Below are 22362 nucleotides of genomic sequence, written 5' to 3' on the forward strand. Positions count from 1 at the left end.
TCTAGTGGAAAATGTTTATGCACATTTTTTTTTTGTTTAAACCAAACAAAAAACGACGTTTTAAAAGATTTTTATTTTTATGATAGACAAAAATAGCAAAGAATCGTGTCTTGATTTTAGTGTAATGATATTAAGGCAACATTACGAGAGAGAGAAACGTATAGAAAATGTGTGTTCGAAACTGCAACTTTAAGGAAATTTGGTAAAAAATTAAAAGCAAACAAAATGATCGTATTTCTAAATTCATTAAGTAGCAGCTACAGCGAAACACAAAATAAATGCTACAATAAATGCAGCTTAGAACAATTTCAATTAAATCTATTTAATAAAAACTTTCGCCAAAATTCAGTATTTTTGTAGTACTAGTAGTGGTGCAAGTAGTATGTATTTGTGCAAGTGTGAACTTGTACTTGCATGTTGAACTATTTGCTATTTATAACAATTCTTGTTTTCTTCAATACAATTTTCTCTATTGTCTTAAGCAATTTGTATTTAATTCCATTAAATAAATCAACCTTTATTTTGTAAATTTATTTCACACAAACACAATAAACGTTTTGAAAATACCCAGGTGAAATTCATTGAAGAAAAAACTAACATACATAACACTCATGTTAATCGATATTATAACTAATTTATTAGTTAAATACTAATTTCTCTTAATACACAATAAATAAATATTGAATACGAGTGCAAATTATATAAATATAAAGACAAATGCGAAGACAAAAGCTTAGTTGTGTTTCTTTGTAACATTTAATTAATTGCATTAAATATAAATAAATAATAATGAACGGCTGGCTAAATTGATTTTCGTCTGTGGAAGAGAAAGCCAATCACAACAATCATATCAATATTAAATTTTCGCAAAATAGAAATCATTATTATACATATTTATTATTTCAAATTATATTCAATAACTAAATATCTTAACAACTCAGATTAACCCAAAAAACTCTAAATACTGTTACAAAATAAACGTCAAAATATCAATTATGTCAAAAAAAAAACAATAGTCTTTTTCATTCAATATCTTTTGTATTGAATAAAAACATATGTTTTCAATATTTTATGTATGTAAGTTTTTTTTTGCCAATATAATGGATTGATTTGATTACAAAACATGCAAAAAAATGATTTGTATTGTTGTCTTGTATCTGTTTTACTTATTTTACGTTTTGTTTGAACAATAGCTGGATGAATCAGCTTTTTATACCCTTCAACACGAGTGGCTAATAAATGCCGGTCATTCCGTTTGAAATTTCTACATTTTAAGTTTGAGACCCCATAAAGTAAATATATTCTGGATCGTTATAGATATAGCCATGTCTGTTGAAATGAACTTTCCGAAGCCCCCAAATAACTTCCATACATGATTGATACATCAATATATCCTCTATAGTTCAACATAGGTTACTATTTTTTTTTTTTTTCAATTTTATTTTTTATTTATTGTATCTTCATTCATAAACTAACAACAAGTACTTCAAATCTTATATCTAATAATTATAATTTAATTAGTCCAGCCAGTGCCGGACGAAAAATTGTTTATTCATTTTACTATTTAAAATCGAGAAAATCGGCCCACAAATGGCTGAGATATGAGCAAATTTGCCACAATTTTTTCAACAAAAAATTTTTTTTAGTTTTTAATATTAGTGAAGGGTATATAAGATTCGGCACAGACGAATATAGCAATCTTACTTGTTTTAAATCGCAACGTTTTTGGGTAATCTTTATTTTTATAAAACTCTAGTATTGGCTGTTTTCAAAGAGTTAATAACTAAGTGAATGGACTTACTCAACTATTCATTATCATCCAGACCAAATACATGATTTTGACTGTAGTTTGCTCTCCCGCCAAATACGATGGACTTTTTGGAGAATAGAATGTTTAAGGATAAAAACATTTACTGTTTATATCTTGTAAACTAATCAGAATTGATGTACAATTGAATTTACAATATATTCAACTAATCCAAACAAAAGAGCAGTAAAAACGGCAGAAAACTTATGATTTAATAAATTTGGAATAATGAGAAATGAGATTATATTCTTCTCTTATTCAAAAATAATCAATTGATAATTCGAACTTTTGTGTTTTTTTCTACCTTTTATTGTATTTTTCTTATATTTCACCCAGTATGACTTCAAAATGCGGGATTTACAATAGATGGCATATCTTTTGATTGCGGTTTTTGTTTTTAATAACTTATATGTCATTTTGAAGGATACATATCTGTCATCTATTCTCACTTAGTTATTGAACATTTTAATTTAAACAACAAAACTTTTTTAACTTCGAAAATGTCGAATTTTGTACCAACAAAGCGTCATATGCTGGAAGTTTTGCTTTACTTCTTTAATTTCAAAAAAGTGCCGCTGAAGCACACCGATTTCTCAACGAAGCTTATGGTGGATGTGTTCCATTGGTTTCAGAAGTGTTTTCAGTGGTGTGAGGTTCAGAAGTGGTGATTTTAACATGGAAGATAAAAATCGGCCAGGCCAGCCAAAAACAGTTTGAAGTCCAAGAATTCGAGGCTTTACTCCATGAAGATTATTGTCAAACTCAGTAAGAGCTTTCAGAATCATTGCGTGCTACTCAAGCAGCAATTTCAAAACGTTTGAGAGCAGCGGATACCAGGGATACCTTGAAAGACGATTTTGAATGTACGAAATTATGTTTGAACGCTATGAAATAAAATCGTTTATGCATCGAATCATTACTTGCGATGAAAAATTGCTCCAATACGATAACATCGTAAGAGATCGTATGTGGAGCCCGGTCAACCAGCCGAATCGACACCAAAGTCAATTCGGGTCCTATCTGACCAGACCAAGCATTGTCCGAAAAAACGCCCAGAATATGCGGCCAGACATGAAACCGTATTATTCCATCATGACAACGCTCGGCCATAAGTTTCAATACCTGTCAAAAATATTTAGAATGAAGACGTTGGGAAGTTTTACCTCACCCGTCTTACAGGCCAGACCGTACCCCGTTCGACTATTATTTCTTTCGATTGATGAAGAATGCTTCACTTCAGAACAAAGTATCCGAAATTGGCGTGATTCATTCTTGACCTCAAAAGATGAGCAGTTCTTTTGGCTCGGAATCCATATGTTGCCAGAAAGATAGGTAAAGGTCATAACTCACAATGGCCAATACTTTATAATAAATTTATATTGTTCAAGTGTTTCAAAATAAAAGCTAAAAATTTTAAAAAATCCCGCATTTTTAAGTCATGCTCCCAATAAAATCACTAAACAAAATTTAATATTCACTCACTGGGTAAAGTAAAAAAATAATCTTAAGTGAGTTTTGTCCACAACATTCTAGTTTAAATCTTTAAAATCCATCCGCAGATTTTAAATTAAAGACCAAAAACAGCTAATTAATAGTTTCAAGTAAATTCATTATCTGCTAAAAAAAAATCTACCATTCATTCATGTCAGTGCATGATTGGAATGTACCGAATCAATGAAAAGGAAAGAACATTCATTATAATTCAACCCTGTATTAAATTCATTGTTGATGATGATTTTATTGATTTTATAACTTTTGATTACATATACTACTTTTTTAAGTTGTGTTGGGAATAGAATACGGAAGTGGCTAAAAATAACTTCCAAAGTACCGCAAAATATGCATTATATTGAACTTTTGTAGTTTTCCAAAGAACTATTTATAGGGCTGTGCTAACCCATTATCCCTTACTGTTACTACTTATTTCCACTTAAGGCAAAAATACCTTATCATGTCTTCCCACAAACATTAAAATTGTAAAATTAATCCCCGATTTAAAGCGAAAAAATAATAGTATTATTGTTGACATTTTGTATAAAAATAAATCTACTTGCCACAAATAATACATTGAGCATTTTATCATACAGCCAAAATAACCATGAGGCAACCGTCAACGAGTTCATAAATAATTTAACTCTTGCAAAAGTCAAAAAATCAGTCAAACATATTTTCGTTCACACACACAAGAGTGATTAACCTTCGCTTTACCAATACCCACCCGGGTGACCACATCGATTTTATTGGTTTAATATTTTTTTAATTTCGTTTCGATTTAAATGAAATTTGTACTCACTGAACAAATTCTAGAGTTCTATAGAATTTAATAGAACCATTTTAAACTTTTTATAAGTTTTTTTAAATTTTTTAAAATTACGTTCGTCGCATATATTTATAGAAGTGTAGTGTCACCCGGGTGGGTATTGGTAAACCATGTACATAAAAAACCTTTGGTAAAGCGAAGGTTAAAGAAAATATGTTTGAAAACAATTTCCAATTATAAGGTGAAACTGCGATTTAAATAAAACGCTTACAACCAATATTCATAAAAATAAAATTGAAATAAAAATTGTAATGGAATTATTAAATTTAAATGTAAATTTTTTTACTTTTTCTTTTTCATTTGCAGAAACCCATAACTGGTGCAAAACCCACAAAATATCACTATTATCCACACAATCAACACATTTATTTATTGCCCGAATGTGCCATACAACAGGTCTGTAATGCAGTATATGTGCGCTTAAATTACACCCAACCTCTGTGTGCCTGTCCATCGAGGTAAGTTTTCCAAACAAAAGGAATGACCATAAAGCAACCAACCAAACAAACTAACAAATGTTATATAGTAAAGGAATAGAAATCCATGCAATATAAATGACCAAAGAAAAACTATTAAGGAAAAGTTACAATAATATAAGAGTTCAGGCAAAATTTGACTTATTTTTATAATATTACTGTAGACATCCAGGGGTTTTGTTTGGACCCCCTTAAAGGTTTTAAATTATTGTAAAATTTTAAAAGAAATTTCTTTAAACTTTATTTTAAAAAATTATATTGGGTTTTTATCAAATCCAAATGTTGCCTGAACTGTTGTGTTAACAATAACCACAAGTTTACTACATAAACTTTTATTTATTTGAAGATTTCAGCTAGTTTTTTTTTAGTATTTGTTTGCAGCTCTTAAAGATTTAAATCATTCAAACCAAATCCATACATTCATCCATCCATTCATTCATTCATTCACTTAAACATCACCGTCAGTCATCATGGGATGTTAAAGTATCTTATAACCACAAATACCCTACATGATTATCTTAAGGTATTGAGTACAATAAGAAAATATAAAAATTAAATGTTGGATTTTGTATGCAAAAAGAATTACGAGGTAACGTTCCTACTACAACTGGATTTGTGCTTCAAAACGACCCGAGTCCAACTCGTCAAAAAATTGTCAACTCAGCGATCTTTCCCAATGAAAGATCTTTCGACAACAGTGGAACTGTTTCAATAACACCATCGGGATAGACTCCCATCCTCACTATTTGAATCAAAATTGTCAAATTGTTATATTTTTAATTAAGTTATTGGGTGTATGACTTCAAAATGAGGGATTTTATAAAATTTTAACTTTTGTTTTGTAACTTTTTAACAATATATTTCTTGAAAGTATTGGCCATTGCTAGCTATGACCTTTTCCCATCTTTCTGGCAACGTATGGATTCCGAGCCAAAAGAACTGCTCATCTTTAAAGGTCAAAAACGAATCAAGCTAATTTCGGATACTCTGTTTCAAAGTGAAGCGTATCCCCGAGATAGCGGTCTGCATTAATCGAAACAAATAGTAGTCGGACGAGGCACGGTCGGATCTAAAAACTTTTTAACAGGTATTGCAACATGTGGCCTAACGAGGGATTTTCGGCCAATGCTCGCTTCAAATATATTGCGTTCGGTACAGGTTACCTGTGATTGTCGGGCCAGATTTCCTCAGCTCATAATAGATAGGAGCCTTTTGAAAATACAGAGCATTACCCTAGCGCCATTTATAGTTGGCTTTGGCGTCGATTCGGCTCGTTGACCGATCTTCACATACGATCTCTTATGCTTCGGGTTATTGTAATGGATCTAATTTTCATCGCAAGTAATGATTCGGTGCAAAAATGATTTTCTTTTATAGCGTTCAAACATCAATTCGGACATGCATAATTGTTTTTCAAGGTCTCTCAGCTTCAATTCGTATGGTACCCAATTTCAGTGCTTTTGAATGAATGCAGCTGCTCGCAATCGTTTTGAAATTGCTGCTGGAGTAGCTCCCAATGATTTTGCAAGCTCTTGTTGAGTTTGACAACAATCTTCATGGAGTAATGCATCCAATTCTTGGTCTTCAAACTTTTTTGGCTGGCAAAATCTCCACAAAAAAAATTCGAGTTTTACCCGGAATTTTCGAATTTTTTTTCAAACCATCTCCTGAAAATTTCGAATCGAATAAAAAAAAATCAGCCGTTCTCACGTGATGCCATTACATACATGGACCATTTCATTTTTATATATATAGAAGATAAGGTGATTGGCTTCTTCATACTCACACACACACTAGTTACCTTTGTGTCCACTCGTAGTGTAAGTGGTGGTATCTTGGTTTGTTTGAGAGAACAACTTTCAGACGATTCAATAAATAAAAAAAAACTGAAAGTAGAGTGGCTCAATTGGGCCACATTGACCCATTATGATACCTCTGGCTATAAATTCTACCACTGTCGTCCTCCTAACCTAACCCAAACAGGGGGACCATTTTAAAAACTTCTGTTCTCATTTAATAAATACGATTTGACACTTTGAAAACAGTAACTTTTAATTTAAATTTGGCATTAGGTTAGGTTATACAGGGAGACTTGAAAATGTCAGCTTCATTGGAGAATAGTTACATCAGAAAAGTTATCAGGAATGAAATAAGATCAAAATCAACATACACCCATTAGATTCACAAATAAAGGTATCGGTCCCCCTGATTTGCATCCTTATAGATCCATCAGATCGTGCTTAGTGAAGCCAGCATTACAGCTAACAAATTGAGTGGCCGGATCTGTTCTCAACCCTAGAGACCAGCTAGACTAGGCCCTGTGGATCAATTATAACTCACAATAAAAGCTAAATTAAGCATTAAGCTTTTAAAAGTATTTGTCTCAACAGGAATAAGAAAAGTGACTCAGACTAGTCATTCGGGAATAGCGACCGATTAGAGTTCAAACACTATTTAAGAAAGGGGCATGTCACTTTAAAATAGCGTGAGCCTAACCTTTTAAACACTTTCTGTCCAGGAACTATTGGGTGTATGACTTAAAAATGTGTGATTTACAATAGATCGCGTATCTTTTGAACGCAGTTTTTCACCGAAAGTATTACGATGAGAAATGGATCCAAAACGATAACCCGAAGCATAAGAGATTGTATGTGAAGCTCGGCCAACCAGCCGAAACTACACTAAATGCAAATATCCATGGTTCTACTTATTATGAACTGCTGAAATCTGACCAGACCCTTATGAACCTGTAGCGAACGCAACTGATTCGTTTGAATCCAGCATTGACCGAAAAACACCCAGAATATGAGGCAAGACATGAAACCGTAATAAATATTTCATCATGAAAACCCTCGGCCAAATGTTGCAATTAACTGTTAAAAAGTATTTAGAATGAAGTGGTTGGGATATTTTGCCTCACCCGCTTTATAGTCCAGACCGTGCCCCATCCGACTACTATTTGTTTCGATCGATGCAGAACGCTCTCTCTGGGATACGTTTCACTTTGGAACAGGGTATCCTATATTGACTTGATTCGAACTTGGCCAAAAAAGATAGGCAGTTCATTAGGCTCCAGTTCCGTATCTTTAATATTGTGAAATTTAGTTTCTATTCCCTCCAATAAAACACCTAATCATTATTACATCTATAGGGTATTTCCTAATACACCATTATCCAATACCAACACCGTCCGACTACTATTTGTTTCGATCGATGCAGAACGCTCTCTCTGGGATACGTTTCACTTTGGAACAGGGTATCCGATATTGACTTGATTCGAACTTGGCCAAAAAAGATAGGCAGTTCATTAGGCTCCAGTTCCGTATCTTTAATATTGTGAAATTTAGTTTCTATTCCCTCCAATAAAACACCTAATCTTTATTACATCTATAGGGTATTCCATAAGACACCATTATCCAATACCAACATTTCACCCAGAGTTTATCATTTCGATTAGACACTAGCATACATCAAATTGAAAGTCTTATGATGCTGGTTTTTAATAGTGATGGTTTTACCACACAATGATGTGAACACTTGTGCAACCAACTAAGAAAGGATACTTTAACCCAGTTGGATGTACAACTGACTACATTTGGAAGTAGAAAGAAAAAAATGGATAGATGGATGGATGGATGAATGTACTACTACAATAGCTAGAGAAATAGACAAGTAAATGTATGTGAATGTAATAGGTTTTTAGATGCTTGTCTTGAGTTTAGAATACTAAACTTTAACATAGCCACAATACTTGTACCTGCCACATGTTTGGTAGTCCCAGTTAAATTTGTACAGAAAAATGTTCCTTAATAGTTAAATGATTTAATATTTGCGTGTTTAACTCACTTCACTTTATTTCCATTTGTATTTATTTAAGTGTATTTTTGCTTTCACTACTTAATTTAGATATCGTGATCCCTGCTCAGCCAGTCTAAATGAAGATGATCAACACACCACAAAATTAGTAGGAGATGGCAAGAAAAAGGTAAGTTTTTTTTTGATTCAAAAGAAGAGAATATAAAAAAAAACACGTTCTAATCTCTAATCAAATATCACATACAACAATTACATTTGAAATAAAACTGTCAGTTTGTTTGGTACAGCATTATTTAGTATCTTTTTCGTTTATATTTAAACTTTAATATAGTCTTGCACCTTATTTTTCTGGCCGGGTTTTTTGTTTGTGTCTTTAAACCATTTAGTTAATAAACAAAACTGTCAGTTTATTTACAAAAATGGCAAAATATCTTAATCTTGTTGGGAAATAAATTGAAATTGAAGAATGTAAACAGTTGCATAGCAAAGAATTGTGGGTTAAAAACTATTATGGATTTTTTATAATCTATGTGTAAAGAACAAACTTGTATAAAGATTGACTTAAAGAAACCAAATTTGGTGGAATCTTTAAGTGTCACAAGTGTTTGGGGATTTGTTTGACCTAAAATTTACTAATACGGATTAAAAGTGATAGATATTCTTTACAATGAGAAAAATATAGATACCAATCTGCAGATAAAGAAAAGCTTAAAATATGTACGTTAATATCCAAATGATAATAGAAACATCGAAGAATATTACTTTTCCACTGTGATCCATCCACACCATTTTAATTTCAAAGCCACTTAGCTAAGACACATTAAGCATGTAAGCGAATGTGTCTTTGCTTACTAGCTTAATATGTTTTATTACATCAATAATTTTTGACATTACCTGCAGCAAATCAAAGTCTGACTGATTTAAACTCAAATTTAAATTGAATTGTAGGATATTAGATTTTTGGATATTAGATTTATAATGGCGCAAAAAATATAAAATCTGACAGGTATTTGATGCTTTTCAGCCGATAAGGGGAATAAAAAGTGCGCTTTATATATCGCTTTTCATATACTTCTTGAAATATTCTAATTTTTTTAGCATTGCGAAATATTTTCTAATTTGTCAACGCATATTTTTGGGAGTTTGTTAAGAAATAGTTAATTCGTTTTAATCTAGGATTCTTTATAAAAGAGTTCGTTATAGCAGATGTTTTTTTGTATGAAAATGATTACTAAAATGTTGCCAATTTAAAATATGTACCCAGTTTTACTGTATCACATTTTTGTTGCTTCAAGGGACTACAAAAATGAGACCAGATTAGGACAAATGCTTTTTATTCTGAATTCCTCGAGTCACACTAAAATGAAATATCAGGGTGATATTTAAAACATAAGCTTGAAGAGGCAGAAAATTTAAAACCTGTAAATAACTTGGTACTATTATTAAACTTTATTTATTTATAGATTATGTCACTAAATATGTCACTACAAAATGGTCCAAAATGTTTTTCATACTGGTTTCTTTTGAAAAATGTTGTAGTATTTATACTTTTAAATATTATAAATTCTTTAGTTTATATTTATTCAATATTTAAAAAAAAATCACCAAAAATTTGCTTAGTTTTCAAGTTATTAGAAAAATTATAAAATTTGTGCTACTAGACGTATGATTAATATTAATTCAGCTATAAATGACTTTAAAGGGAGATAACTGCTACATTTTTTAACATATTAAACTGAAATTAAGCCTATATATCTCTGACAGTTTTCTCTAAAGATTTATTTTATATTTAAATGATTTTTAAAAATATTTCTAAACAAAAATCGCCTCCAAAAGTAAAAACTGAAATAAGCAATTTAAAATAATTATGAAAAATTTTCATTTATTAACAAATTGTATAAAAATAATTTTGGAAGATTTACATTGAAGATGAATTTTGATAGAAAAATTAAAAATTTCATGTGCGAATATCATCATGCACAAATTTTCAAAATTGTTCCATGACATATCCTTTGTATTGTATTAATTAGTTTATAATTACACTGTGCAATATGTACAAACTGTCGGGTTAAACTAATTCGAGTACGTTGAACCGTTTTTTAAGGCCCAACTATAATATGCATACACTAGCTTAAGTCAGCTTAAGCAACTGTGCGAATACATATAAAATGTATGTGACAAACTATAATGTACTTAAGAGAGTTTCGTCAAGTTTCGTCAAATTTTATTTGCTTAAGCAAAGTGCGAAGCTGGTCGCACATTCCGTACGGAATCAGCTGTTTGTTTATTTTATACAAAGAAAATAGAAAAATAAATGAAAAGGATGAAGAAAATTAATTTATTTTGATAAAATAATAAGAAATACGTATTTTTTTAATTGCATGTTGCACATAAATGTGCAAATGGAGCTAAATTGTTTTGAATGCACGTAAGTACATTATGGTCATCTAAAAGTTTCTTCGGATTTCCTTAAGCATTTGACAGACTTTTCGTTCGGTTATGACATTACCTTAAGCTAGCTTATGCATATTATAGTTCGGCCTTTAGGTTAGCTCTTGTTTTCGAGATATACCGTTATTTCGAAGATGGAGGAGGTTGTACAACATATATTCGCGTAACTCTAAAATGGTTTAGCTTATTGAATAAACACAAAAAACCGAAATTCCGCAATAAAATTACCTTTAAGCAAGACTGAATCTTCGCAGTCGTTATAGAAATATATTTTTTTTTTCCAAAACAAAAATAATTTTTTAGCAAAATTTCAAAATTTTTGTTTTTTAAAACGGCATAAAAAATTGGAAAATGCAGATATGCTGTTAATTTACATCTACGCACATAGAAAACAAAGTCACAAACAAAACAAGCCCTAAAAGATTAAAATTTGTCCAATTAGTTTATGGAACATTTTCACATTTGGCGTAATTTCGAATCTATTAAAAAACAAGTAAGAGTGCTATATTCGGCTGTGCCGAATCTTATATACCCTTCACCAAATTATACTTCAAAATTTTAAATATTTTAAGGTAAACAAAATTTAATTTTTTTTCCAGTTGTTTTTTTCATTTTTTGGAAAAAAAATTTTTTCGATTGTTATTTTAAATTTTTTTTTTTTTTAAATTTTAAATTTTTTTTTGTGAAAAAAAAATTCGGGTTAAAATTTTTTTTTTCGATTTTGAACCATTGTAGGTCCAACTTTCTATGGTCTTATATACGTCGTTGCAAATGTCTTTGAAATATCTATCATTAGATATCCATATTGTCTATATTAATGTCTTAGTAATCCAGATATAGGTCAAAAGTCGAGGTTGTCTCAGCCATTTGTGGACCGATTTTGCTGATTTTAAATAGCAAAATTCTCGAAAGCATGTCTGACAGAATTAGATATCCATATATGTATACCCTTCTCACGACGGTGAAGGGTATAAAAAAACATAAATTTGTGCTACTAAACGTATGATTAATATTAATTAAGCTATCAAATGCTAAAAACTACTAAAACTCCTCAAAATGTTAAAATTCTTAACTGAAATTAGTCGTATATATATCTGAATGGTTTCTCTACACATTTTCTATATATAAAGAAGTTGTAAAGATATTTATTTACAAAAACCACCTCCAAAAGAGGGATTTAATGGTACCTTTTTGCTTCCGATTGTACTTTTTTAATTTTCTATGTTAATGAAATTAGGCACCGAATGAATGACAACGAGGAATAGGGATTGATACCTTTTTATAACTTCCAATGGTACTTTTTATTGTTCTAAAGTTGTGAAGTACCTACAAAACGGGTCTTTTGGTACCTCTTCTTGTAGTACCTTTTTAATTTTATATATTAATGAACCTCGAAACATAAAATTATTCACATAATATTCGGAATGGGAGAATGCACTAGGGGGAGTTAATGGCCTTTTTCATTTATTCCCCTGGTACTTTTTGACTCTCCTAAATATGTACTTTTTCTAGAGTGAAGTAAGCATCCACAGAAAAAGAACCATTAAGTACATTTTATGCTCTCTAATAATACGTTTTTAATTGCCTATATAAAAATTAGGCACATAATATTCAGAATGAGAACGAGTTAATGGCTCTTTTTATGACTTCCAATGGTACTTAAGTACCAGCATAGGGGGGAATAATGGTATCTTTTCTTTTATCTAATGGTACATTTTTAATTTTCTATCGAAACATAAAATTAGGTACATAATATTCGGAATGAGAGAACACACAAAGGATGGGGAGTTAATGGTAATTTCATGTATTCCAATAGTATTTTTTGACTCGTCTAAAACTGTACTTTTATGGATACTTTTTATACGTTTTCATGGTACTTTTAAGTGTTTATATGCTAATGAACACCATCTTATCACACAACCCTCGCTCTAAACTAAATTGTCTATTAACTGCAAATTATTTGCCACTTGGTAATCAAGCAAATCTAGTCGCTATTAATTAGAAATCATAAGCGGAAATCATGAAAATAGCACGGAAATATACAGATGTTCACAATTTGTTCTGATATCACAAAAAAACCACAAAAGATGATGCCTACACACAGCTGGCTGGCTGACTGGCTGTTAGACAGTTGCATGTTCGTTCGAAAGCCAGAAATTAATTTCGAAATAATATGTTGCACTTTAAGAAGCTGCACTAAGGATTAAGATTGATTGTTTTTGAAAACTGAAAAGCCTTTTTAGACACATAAGTAAAGAATCTGGAAACACTTTATTTTGTAGGTAACCAGTAGCAAATGATGTAAAAATGTATTAAAGAAACACAACTCAGAAATGCAGAAAATAATAATAAAGAAAGATGGCAGAAGGCTTCATTCATTCCAAACAAGTAGGAAATTATCGAATGAACACGTCTTGTCTTGCCATCAAACATGGTTTAGACCAAGTCTTAACTAAACTAAGACTTTGGATTTAAACATATTTTTTTTTTTTCATTTTTTATTTCCATTTTTCTATTAAATTGCTATTTGGTAACAAAGCAAAAAAAAAATGTGATTATAGTGGTTTTAATACTTTGAACTAAAATGAAAAATTTTAAGAAAAAACTATAAACAGCAGAAACAACAAGACCATTTTTATGTACAACAAAAGTGATCTTTTGTAACAAGCATGTAATTGAGAAGATGACGACGACGACGATGAATTCAAAACAGCAAAAAGCTAAAAAAAAAAATAATAATAGAAAAAAATTCTTTATTACTACATTTGAAATTGATGTTGGACTCGAAATGTTCTTTTATTCAGTAAATGGAGATAGATGGATGTAACAAATGTTACGACTTCCAAATAGAATTATGTATCAAAGTATGGAATAACTCTCACAAACATACACTCAAGGTAATTTAAATAAGGGTTTGATTTTCTTTCAGTTTCCCTATTATATTTTTACTAATACCCATTTTATATAGATTATTGGTTCATTTGTAAATGAATTAGCTACTTTACATATCCCAGATAATCTAATATAGAGTCAAATGTCGCTTTAATACCCCTAAGTAATCGAGAGTGTAGTCAGTTATATTTTTCCCTTTAGGAAGTACATAGTTAATTTACTCACAAGTCAAAATAATGATGAAACGTGTTTGTGATTTTGAATTTCGACTGTTTTTCCATGACAAACATATGCAAAATGACACAATTGTAAACTATTATTTTGCAATTTCATCGACGAAATTTGCTTTCTACAATTGACAACGATGCACATCGAGGGATAATTTGGCACCAACTTCGAAAGGAACATCTGAATGACCTTGTGTATACTGAATATATTGTCCTACTATCCAAAGCATACAATGGCATGCAAAGCATCCAGAACAGCTAGACATTACAGTCTAAAGATTAATGATACCAAGTCCAAGGGGATGAATTTTATTACTCTCCATCTATATCCATTCACTTAATATGGTCAATTTATCGAATCGGTGAACAAATTCTTTTAAATTTTACCAGATGACGATGCAAGAACTGAAATTCCTTACAGTATGAAAAAGGCAAAAGCTGCATTTGCAAGTTCCTACAAAATTAGACCCTTCAATCAAATAAGTACCAGGACAAAACTGCGTATTATTAAAGGTAACGATAATACGTTACTATTATATGGATGCAAAATTGAAAGCAAGCCTTAATCAATAGATCGCTAAGTAATATTTTACTAACTTGGTGACCAAACAAAAGGATATCAAATGTCCAATTATACCAAAGATGTTATTTAAAGCCTATAGAGCGGTTGAAGGAAGTAGAAATGAATTTCACATATTCTACGCAAACCTGTTAATGACATCTGCAGAGAAGTATTAAACTGTAATCTCCAAAGAGGTTGAAGGAGCGGTAGGCTTCGAGACTGGAGACGAATTCTGGAGGATGTTCTGGGCGGGCAAGCTAATGTGGCGCCGTAATATAAAGGATATATCAAGGTTGCTGACAGTATTAACGGGGCACTGGATGATAGGCAAACATGCAAGTCGCCTTAGACTGCTCTTTAACGACCATTATCGTAGCTGCAAGGACAGGGAAAAAGAGGAAACGATATTGCACCTTCTCTGCGAATGCCAAGCCCTAAGGCACAGATTCCTGTCAAGAGGCTCAGATTCCTGGGCATATACATACTAACCAAACTTGGTTAGGTATCTGGGTCTAGATTTAATGACCTATTGAGATATCTCACGGCTACAGGTTGGGTCTAATAACTTCTACATTTTAGTATTCATTACGATAGATATGACACTACATCTGATGAGTGGTGTGGTCTTGTCAAAACGGGATCTTTCAACTCTACTTGACAGGTCGCGCGCTAGGAACTAACACGTTAACCAACCAACCAGTGCTTTCACTTACGTTATTGGGAACAAAATACTTGATTTTCCATGCACATCAGCAAAAAAAAACTCTTCAAACTACTTGATTTGCTGCTACACTGCATTGTGTCTTCGCTACGTTCATTATTGTGTCTTAGCTAAATATCTGCGAAAATAAAATCGAGTTTATCAGTCAATCACATAGATTATTGTATTAGAGTATTCCTAAGTTGTTTGGTGGCTTCGAAAGTTAATTTAAAAAATAGACAGTCGAACTATGGTGGTTTATATTGGGTGCCCCTATAGACTAGACAATAGTGTGCTGGACTATCAATCCAAGGGTTGCGGGTTCGATTCCTGCCAGAGATCCTGGGTGTTTCTGCAGACAAGCAAAACGCTTCGCAGTTTATGTTTGTTTAAAAAAAAAAAAAAATAAGAAATTTAGGATAATATTTGAACTTCCCCTAATTAAACCTCCCTGACTATGTTCAATACAACTTACAATGCTTTAGCATATATTTTTTTCTCTCTTGATGTTGTGTGTTATGGAATGATGGCGATAGTTTTACGAGTTTGTACCACTTCTTAGACCGAAAACTTTTATTGTATTAAAAGGTTACACAGTGGTAGGTATTACAGTTTATAGTTACTTTTCTTTTTTTTTCTAACATTTTTTAATAAAAAAAACTCTAGTTTTTTTGCAAATAGAAAAAAGAAAAACATGTGAAAAATATTGCTTACGAGTGAATGTACACTGGTAGATCTGAAGATGACTCGTTACAACAATAATGATGTTGATGATGATGATCAGGATTCTGTTGCCGAGTAGCTAGTTGTTGTTTTTGCAGTTATAGATTAAACAACAATAGTTGAAACGAATGTTGTTACTCATGTCTAAAACTGAATTAAGTTATAAAATGTTTTAATGGCCAAGAAAGAAAAAATCATTGTTAGAAATGCTGAATAAAGCAGAACATAACGAAACATCATAGAAACTAAAAGAAAACATGACTTTATAGGGTCAAAATGAAGCAATGTCTGATGTGAAAAATTTATATAATTTCTTAATTCGCTAAAAAACACACACATGTTCGTTTGTTCCTGCTAAAGTGCTAGTACGGTGAGTCAAAGAGTTACTTTGATTTAAGCGAAAAAAAAAACAAAAAACAAAACCATCAAAGTCATTTAATGTTGCAGCAAACGACTATAATTTACTCAAAAAAAAGTGCTAGAGTAAAAGAAAAAAAATTAGATGTGGTAAAAAATGTTAAGGAAGTTGAAATTATTTTAAATTTTTATTATGTAAAAATGATCTAAGTAATAGTGCAAGTTAAGCAGCAGTTATTATGTATTTAAGAATACATAAACAAGTTATGTTAACATTACTCTGTGGCTTGTTTTGTTATAGATTATATCAGGTAACTCATTTAAATACTTATGACATGTTCACACTATGAACAAATGTACGTGTTTAAAGAAGTTGTTTATAAAATATAAACAGTATCGTGTTCACATTACTAATGCTTTATCAGCTTAAAATCAGCTGTATTTTTCATAGCAAGGCTCTTCCACTGCCTTACAAAAAATTAACATATAAAATATTTTTGTTAAAACAAGTGCGAGTAGAAAAATTTAGTTTAGCTCTTAAACATGAATTTTGGAAACCATATTCTTAATATGATTAAATTCGAAGTTGTTTTCTTATTAAAAATACGCAATAATACTTCCTTATTTTAAATAAATTGATCAGAGATACTTTCAACCATAGCGAAATATATATCGGAAGCTAGAAAAAACCTCAAACAACAAAATTACTCAAAATAATCACACATAAGGACTAAGATCGAAAAAATCGTAACTTACAGTTTTGATTTTATTTTATTGAAATTATATACAACTTACAAAAAATATTATTTTTATAGCTCTAATCAATAGTGATGAATTAATGAACCTTTTCCGGAAACCCTTCCATTAAGGTTTTTTATTGAGATTTATGTCACTTTGTTCGAACAGGTAGTCCATCTCCGTTTAAAATCGACCACACTTTTGGACAACTTTTTTGTGCTCTTCAATTCTCTTTTAACAAGAGCCCAATATCTCTCCTGGCCTTAGCTCCAGGCTTGGAGGATTTGCATCTCTTGATACAAATACCACATTATTGTTCTTGCACCACTCAAGACCTTTCTTATAGTGACATGAGGCCAAATCAGGCCAAAAATAAGTGAACACTTTAAGAAGCCTTATGTATAGAAGCATTTCTTGATGTAAATTTCGGTATTTATAGAGAGAGACCTTTGTAACAAACTGCATATTGCTTGCCAAGAACTTTTTGAGAAAATTTACAGCTTTTGGGTCCAAAACTTTTCTACAACATGACCCGGAAGCTGCGAAAAATTTCCCAGAACATATGTTTTGTCATCCATTATGCAGTAGGTATATTCTTTGTATAAAATTTGGCTTCAATTTCCGTGCTCTGCCTATGGCCTCTAAATTGTTAGCAGAGTTTCTGTCAGGAACTTTTCGAGCCTTGTATGTTTTTAAACCTGCTTTGGCTTCAACTTTTTTTTACCAAATAGTCCGAGTACTGAGCTAACCGAACTGCTTTCCTACCGGATGTGTTGGGAGCTCTTTTGAAAATTCTTTCTATTTATTGGTTTTAGAAACATCATGTGGACCATTCCCCCTACCTGAACCAGGTTTTCTATCAAAGGACAAGTTCTCCCAATACTGTTTAATAACATTGGAAACAGTTTGTCGAAAGACCTTTGATTGTTTGGCCAACTTTTTGTAGGACCAAGTTGGGTTTTGTTGAAAATATTTAATAATTTTAGTACGCACTTTTTTCTCGTCACTCATTTTAATCAGATATTAACAACAAATGAACATAATTGACATTAACCTTCGCTTTACCAAAGGTTTTTTTATGTACATGGTTTACCAATACCCACCCGGGTGACACTACACTTTTATAAATATATGCGACGAATGAAATTTTAAAAAATTTAAAAAACCTTATAAAAAGTTTAAAATGTTTCTATTAAATTCTATAGAACCTTAAAATTTGTTCAGTGAGTATAAATTTCATTTAAATCGAAACAAAATTAAAAAAAATATTAAATCAATAAAAACGATGTGGTCACCCGGGTGGGTATTGGTAAAGCGAAGGTTAAACGTAATAACTGGGCTAAACGTTGGAATGAAAAACGTGTGTAAAGGTATTTTCGATCTTAGTCCTTACGAGTGTTGTCATTGTTTTTTTACTAATAGATTCTCACCACTTTGGTTTTTGACAACTGATTTAGGTTTTTGACAACAGGGTTTCCGATCCATGTGTATTTATCTATGGATTCAACATTTTGGTTTTATGCGACGTCAAATGTATGAATATTTCATATTTAGACCTTAATAAAAAGAATTTAAATATTAAACTAACCGTGCAATTCCATTTACGTGATTTAGCCAAAACACTTGATTTGCTCAAATCCAGGGAATTTTCCAACACTCTATTGTGTCTTCACTTACTTGCTTATAGTGTCTTAGCTAAATATCTTTGAAAATAAAATGTATATTAATAAAGCACTATCAAATCAAATTTCATTGGCAGTTGTTGTTGTAACAGTTCTGCTGTAATCAAAAATTCATCTCTGAGGAAAACCTAACGGTTGCTGGTTTTTTGGCCGAGTGAGAATCCGAATGATCGAGAGCGAAGATCCTATTGTCGTTGGAACGTCATTGAAACGTTCAAATAACGAGCACTGGTAATTATAAACAAATCTCGCTAGATATTTCAAATGACAGGTCAAACCTTCTCAAATGTTAGTAAGAGAAACGTTCACATAAATTTGGATGGTTAAAATATTGCCCATTGTTAGCAATGACCTTTTCCCATCTTTCTGGCAACATATGAATTCCGAGCCAAAAGAACTGTTCATCTTTTGAGGCCAAGAACGAATTAAGCCAATATCGAATACTCTGTTCCTAACTGAAGCGTATACCAGATAGAGCGTTCTGTTTCGATCGAAACAAATAGCATTGGCCGATGTTTTTCGGCTAATGCTCGCTTCAAACGAATCAGTTGCGTTCGATACAGGTTCCCTGTGATGGTCTGGCCAGATTTCAGCAGCTCATAATAGATAGGACCCTTTTGGTCCCACCAAATACAGAGCTTTGCATTAGCGCCATTCACTTACGATCTGTTACGCTTCGGGTTTTCGTATTGGATCCATTTTGCAGCGTTCAAACATCATTTCGGAAATGCAAATCGCCTTTCAAGGTCTCTCAGTTTCAATTCGTAAGGTATGTACCTGCTTTTGGATGAATCCTGCTGCTTGCAAATGTTCTGAAATTGTTGCTTGAATAGTTCCCTCAATCTTTCAATCTTTCACCCCTATTGCGAATCAATATTTCAAATGAAATATGTTGCCTTTTCCCATTTCTCGTTCATCAACTTTGTTCACGTGAAAAAATTTCCAATGTTGTGAAATTTGTAGATGGAATTTTGTAAACAATAAGCAGCTGTTACGAACAAAATCAACTATTGTGAATGAAAAGTTCATGGGAATATCACAATAGCAATTTTCCCTTCGATGGAAATGAATATTTATTTCATGGGAAAAAAATTTTACAAGTTATTGTCGATGGGGGTGTTTGTCATCCCACTTTTTGTGTGACTTTTGACTTCCCTGTCAAAATCACCACTTCTGAACTGAAAAACCCACTTCTCGCACATTGAAACCGATGGAATACATTCACAGTAAGCTTTGGTGAGCAATCGGCGTGCTCCAGTGACACTTTGCTTTCAAATTAAAGAAGTAAAGCAAAAAAAATCTTTATTGTTTACATTATAATGTTCAACAACTAAGTGAGAATCTTGAAAAGAAACGATCGGAATTTCCAAACTCTACTAATTAGATCGTTCTACACCAGTGATACCATATCTCCAATTATACCTATTAGTCGCAGTATTTAAAATAAATTAAAGAAATATGCAAGTATTTTAAATTATGTAAACCAAAACCTACAAAACAAAAACTCATCAGAATCTCCTCCAAAGCATTAGTCTGACATAAACATAAACTTAAAAACCGTTATCATGTTGATCGCAAAAATACGAAAATTATATAGTGTCTGTGCTATGGTTTTCGGAAAAATTGCTTTCAAATTAATTATATGGCTAAAAGCCATAATAGACACATAAAATAGACTACTGAAAGCAAAACAAGAACAGAAAAAAATGTCTTAAAACCAAAAACAATATACTGTTACTTTAGTTTCAAAATGAATAGTCTAACGGACAGAGGGGTAACTTAAAAACAAAAAACATGTATGTTTAAATAAATGGCTCAGAATGTAGACATAAAGACAGACAGCTATACTTACGTAGTTAGTCAAGACGATGGGCAATTTGTTAAGCTATTAATGACAATTCAAAGTCTACCGTTTGTCAAATTGAGTCTACTGAATGTGAAACAACAGTATCAACCCCACAACAACAACAACAACAAAAAAAGAAGAACAAAATGACCTCAAGCCAAAATAAAGCAAAATAGACTAAAATCTAAATAAAAAATCAAAACATTTTGCAAAAGAAACTAGTAGCTAGCTACAACAACTAAAAATGTGAATACTGCTTGGTATTCAATGTTTTTTTTTTTGTCTTGCAAAGATAAATGGATATGTTAGAATCTTTAGGTAATGAAAGGTTTTTATAAGATCTTTAGACATTTCTCTATTTTTGTTGTTTTTGTGTTGCGCTTAAATCGTGAATAGCGGTATTTTAATGACATAAAAGGATTCGACTTCAAAATGCGTCAGTTACTTGAAATGAAATTAAATGACGGTCATTATCAAAACGTGATCTTACATGATGAGACATAAGTTGCAAAAACATGTTCTTCTTTTTTATCCGATTCAAATTGGTGATAATGGCAAAATTATCAAATGAAATCTAAAATGTTTGGCATTTTAGAGCTTAATTTTAAGTTTGCCAAATGTCATGTTAAATTTAGCTTAATGGAGTTTAATTGAAAAGCATAATTTTAATTTTTGGTTGCGATTCGCAATTACTTACATAGATGTTGAAACATTATTGATAATAGCTTTTAGTTTGGGTATACAACAGCAGAAGGATCGCACTAATGTTGAGTTTTGGAAAAATCGGCGAGATGCAAATGCATCTAGTAAATGTTTGAGAGTTTCAGATTCAGTATTTTTGGGAGATTTACAAAATTTAGTTTGTACGCAATACTTCTAATACACAAATAATGGTGTAGTATTCGAAGTCGATCATTTTGCATTGATCTTGTGCCATGCAAATGTTTGCGAAGAACCATAAAACCATTTGATTCAAACTACTTTATGCGCTAACTAGTTTTTAAAAAACTTGAAGCAAATATGGAATTAAGTTCTCAACATGAATTTACACACCATTACAGTGTTCATCCCCTGCCACCGCGGTGCACCGTATATTGCAGGTTTTTCGCATTCAGTTGCGATCTTTGAATGTTCCTGTATTTAATTATGCGTGTAAACTAGTAGAGACAAAAACCACATTTTGTAACAAAGCTTATTTTGTATTTAACATTGCACTGTTAATTATTTAACAGAGATAGTACTTTAGACGTAATGGGCGAGAATGGAAAACAATTGAGGAGTGATACTTTAGAAGGTCAACAATAGTGAAACGAGTAAAATTTTTATGGAATATGTAAATTTGGATGGCAAAAAATAAATTCTTCATGGTACATATAACGCACTATATAGGTTTTGTAGGCCAGGGGTCCCTAATGGAGCACTAATAGTGGTTTAGCTGAAATAATTTTGAAATTCGAGAAAAAAAATTATTTTCAAAAAATAAGATTTTGAAAAAAAAAAATGAAGATCAGTGATGAAAATTAACATTTTTGGAATGGTATACTTAATACACTATATAGGTTTGGTAGCTTAGGGAGTCCTTAATGTAGCACTAATAGTGGCTTAGCTGAAATATTTTTTTAATTTAAAAGAATATGATATTTGATAAAAATTCTTTAGAGGATCAGTAATGAAAATCAGAAAAAACTTATTTTTGGAATGGTATACGTTATACATATATAGGTTTGGTGGTAGTCCTTAATGGATCACTAATAGTGGGTTGCTG

The 22362-nt window shown here is 31.6% G+C and overlaps 2 protein-coding genes across 2 annotated transcripts in view; one reads left to right on the forward strand and one right to left on the reverse strand.

Annotated features, from left to right (window-relative positions):
- Positions 1-22362, reverse strand: part of LOC135953297 (elongation factor-like GTPase 1) — a 328020-nt gene that overhangs the window by 292569 nt on the left and 13089 nt on the right. The gene's annotated exons all lie outside the window — the stretch shown is intronic.
- The window catches only part of dsx-c73A (doublesex cognate 73A), a 90538-nt gene that overhangs the window by 65599 nt on the left and 2577 nt on the right, over positions 1-22362 (forward strand). Inside the window, exons 2-3 of the mRNA XM_065505471.1 lie at positions 4434-4585; positions 8510-8588. Coding sequence (XP_065361543.1) covers positions 4434-4585; positions 8510-8588 — 231 coding nt within the window. The remainder of the gene's footprint in view (positions 1-4433; positions 4586-8509; positions 8589-22362) is intronic.

The sequence above is a fragment of the Calliphora vicina genome, chromosome 3 (genome assembly GCF_958450345.1).
Source record: "Calliphora vicina chromosome 3, idCalVici1.1, whole genome shotgun sequence".
In the NCBI taxonomy this organism is placed as follows: Eukaryota; Metazoa; Arthropoda; class Insecta; order Diptera; family Calliphoridae; genus Calliphora; species Calliphora vicina.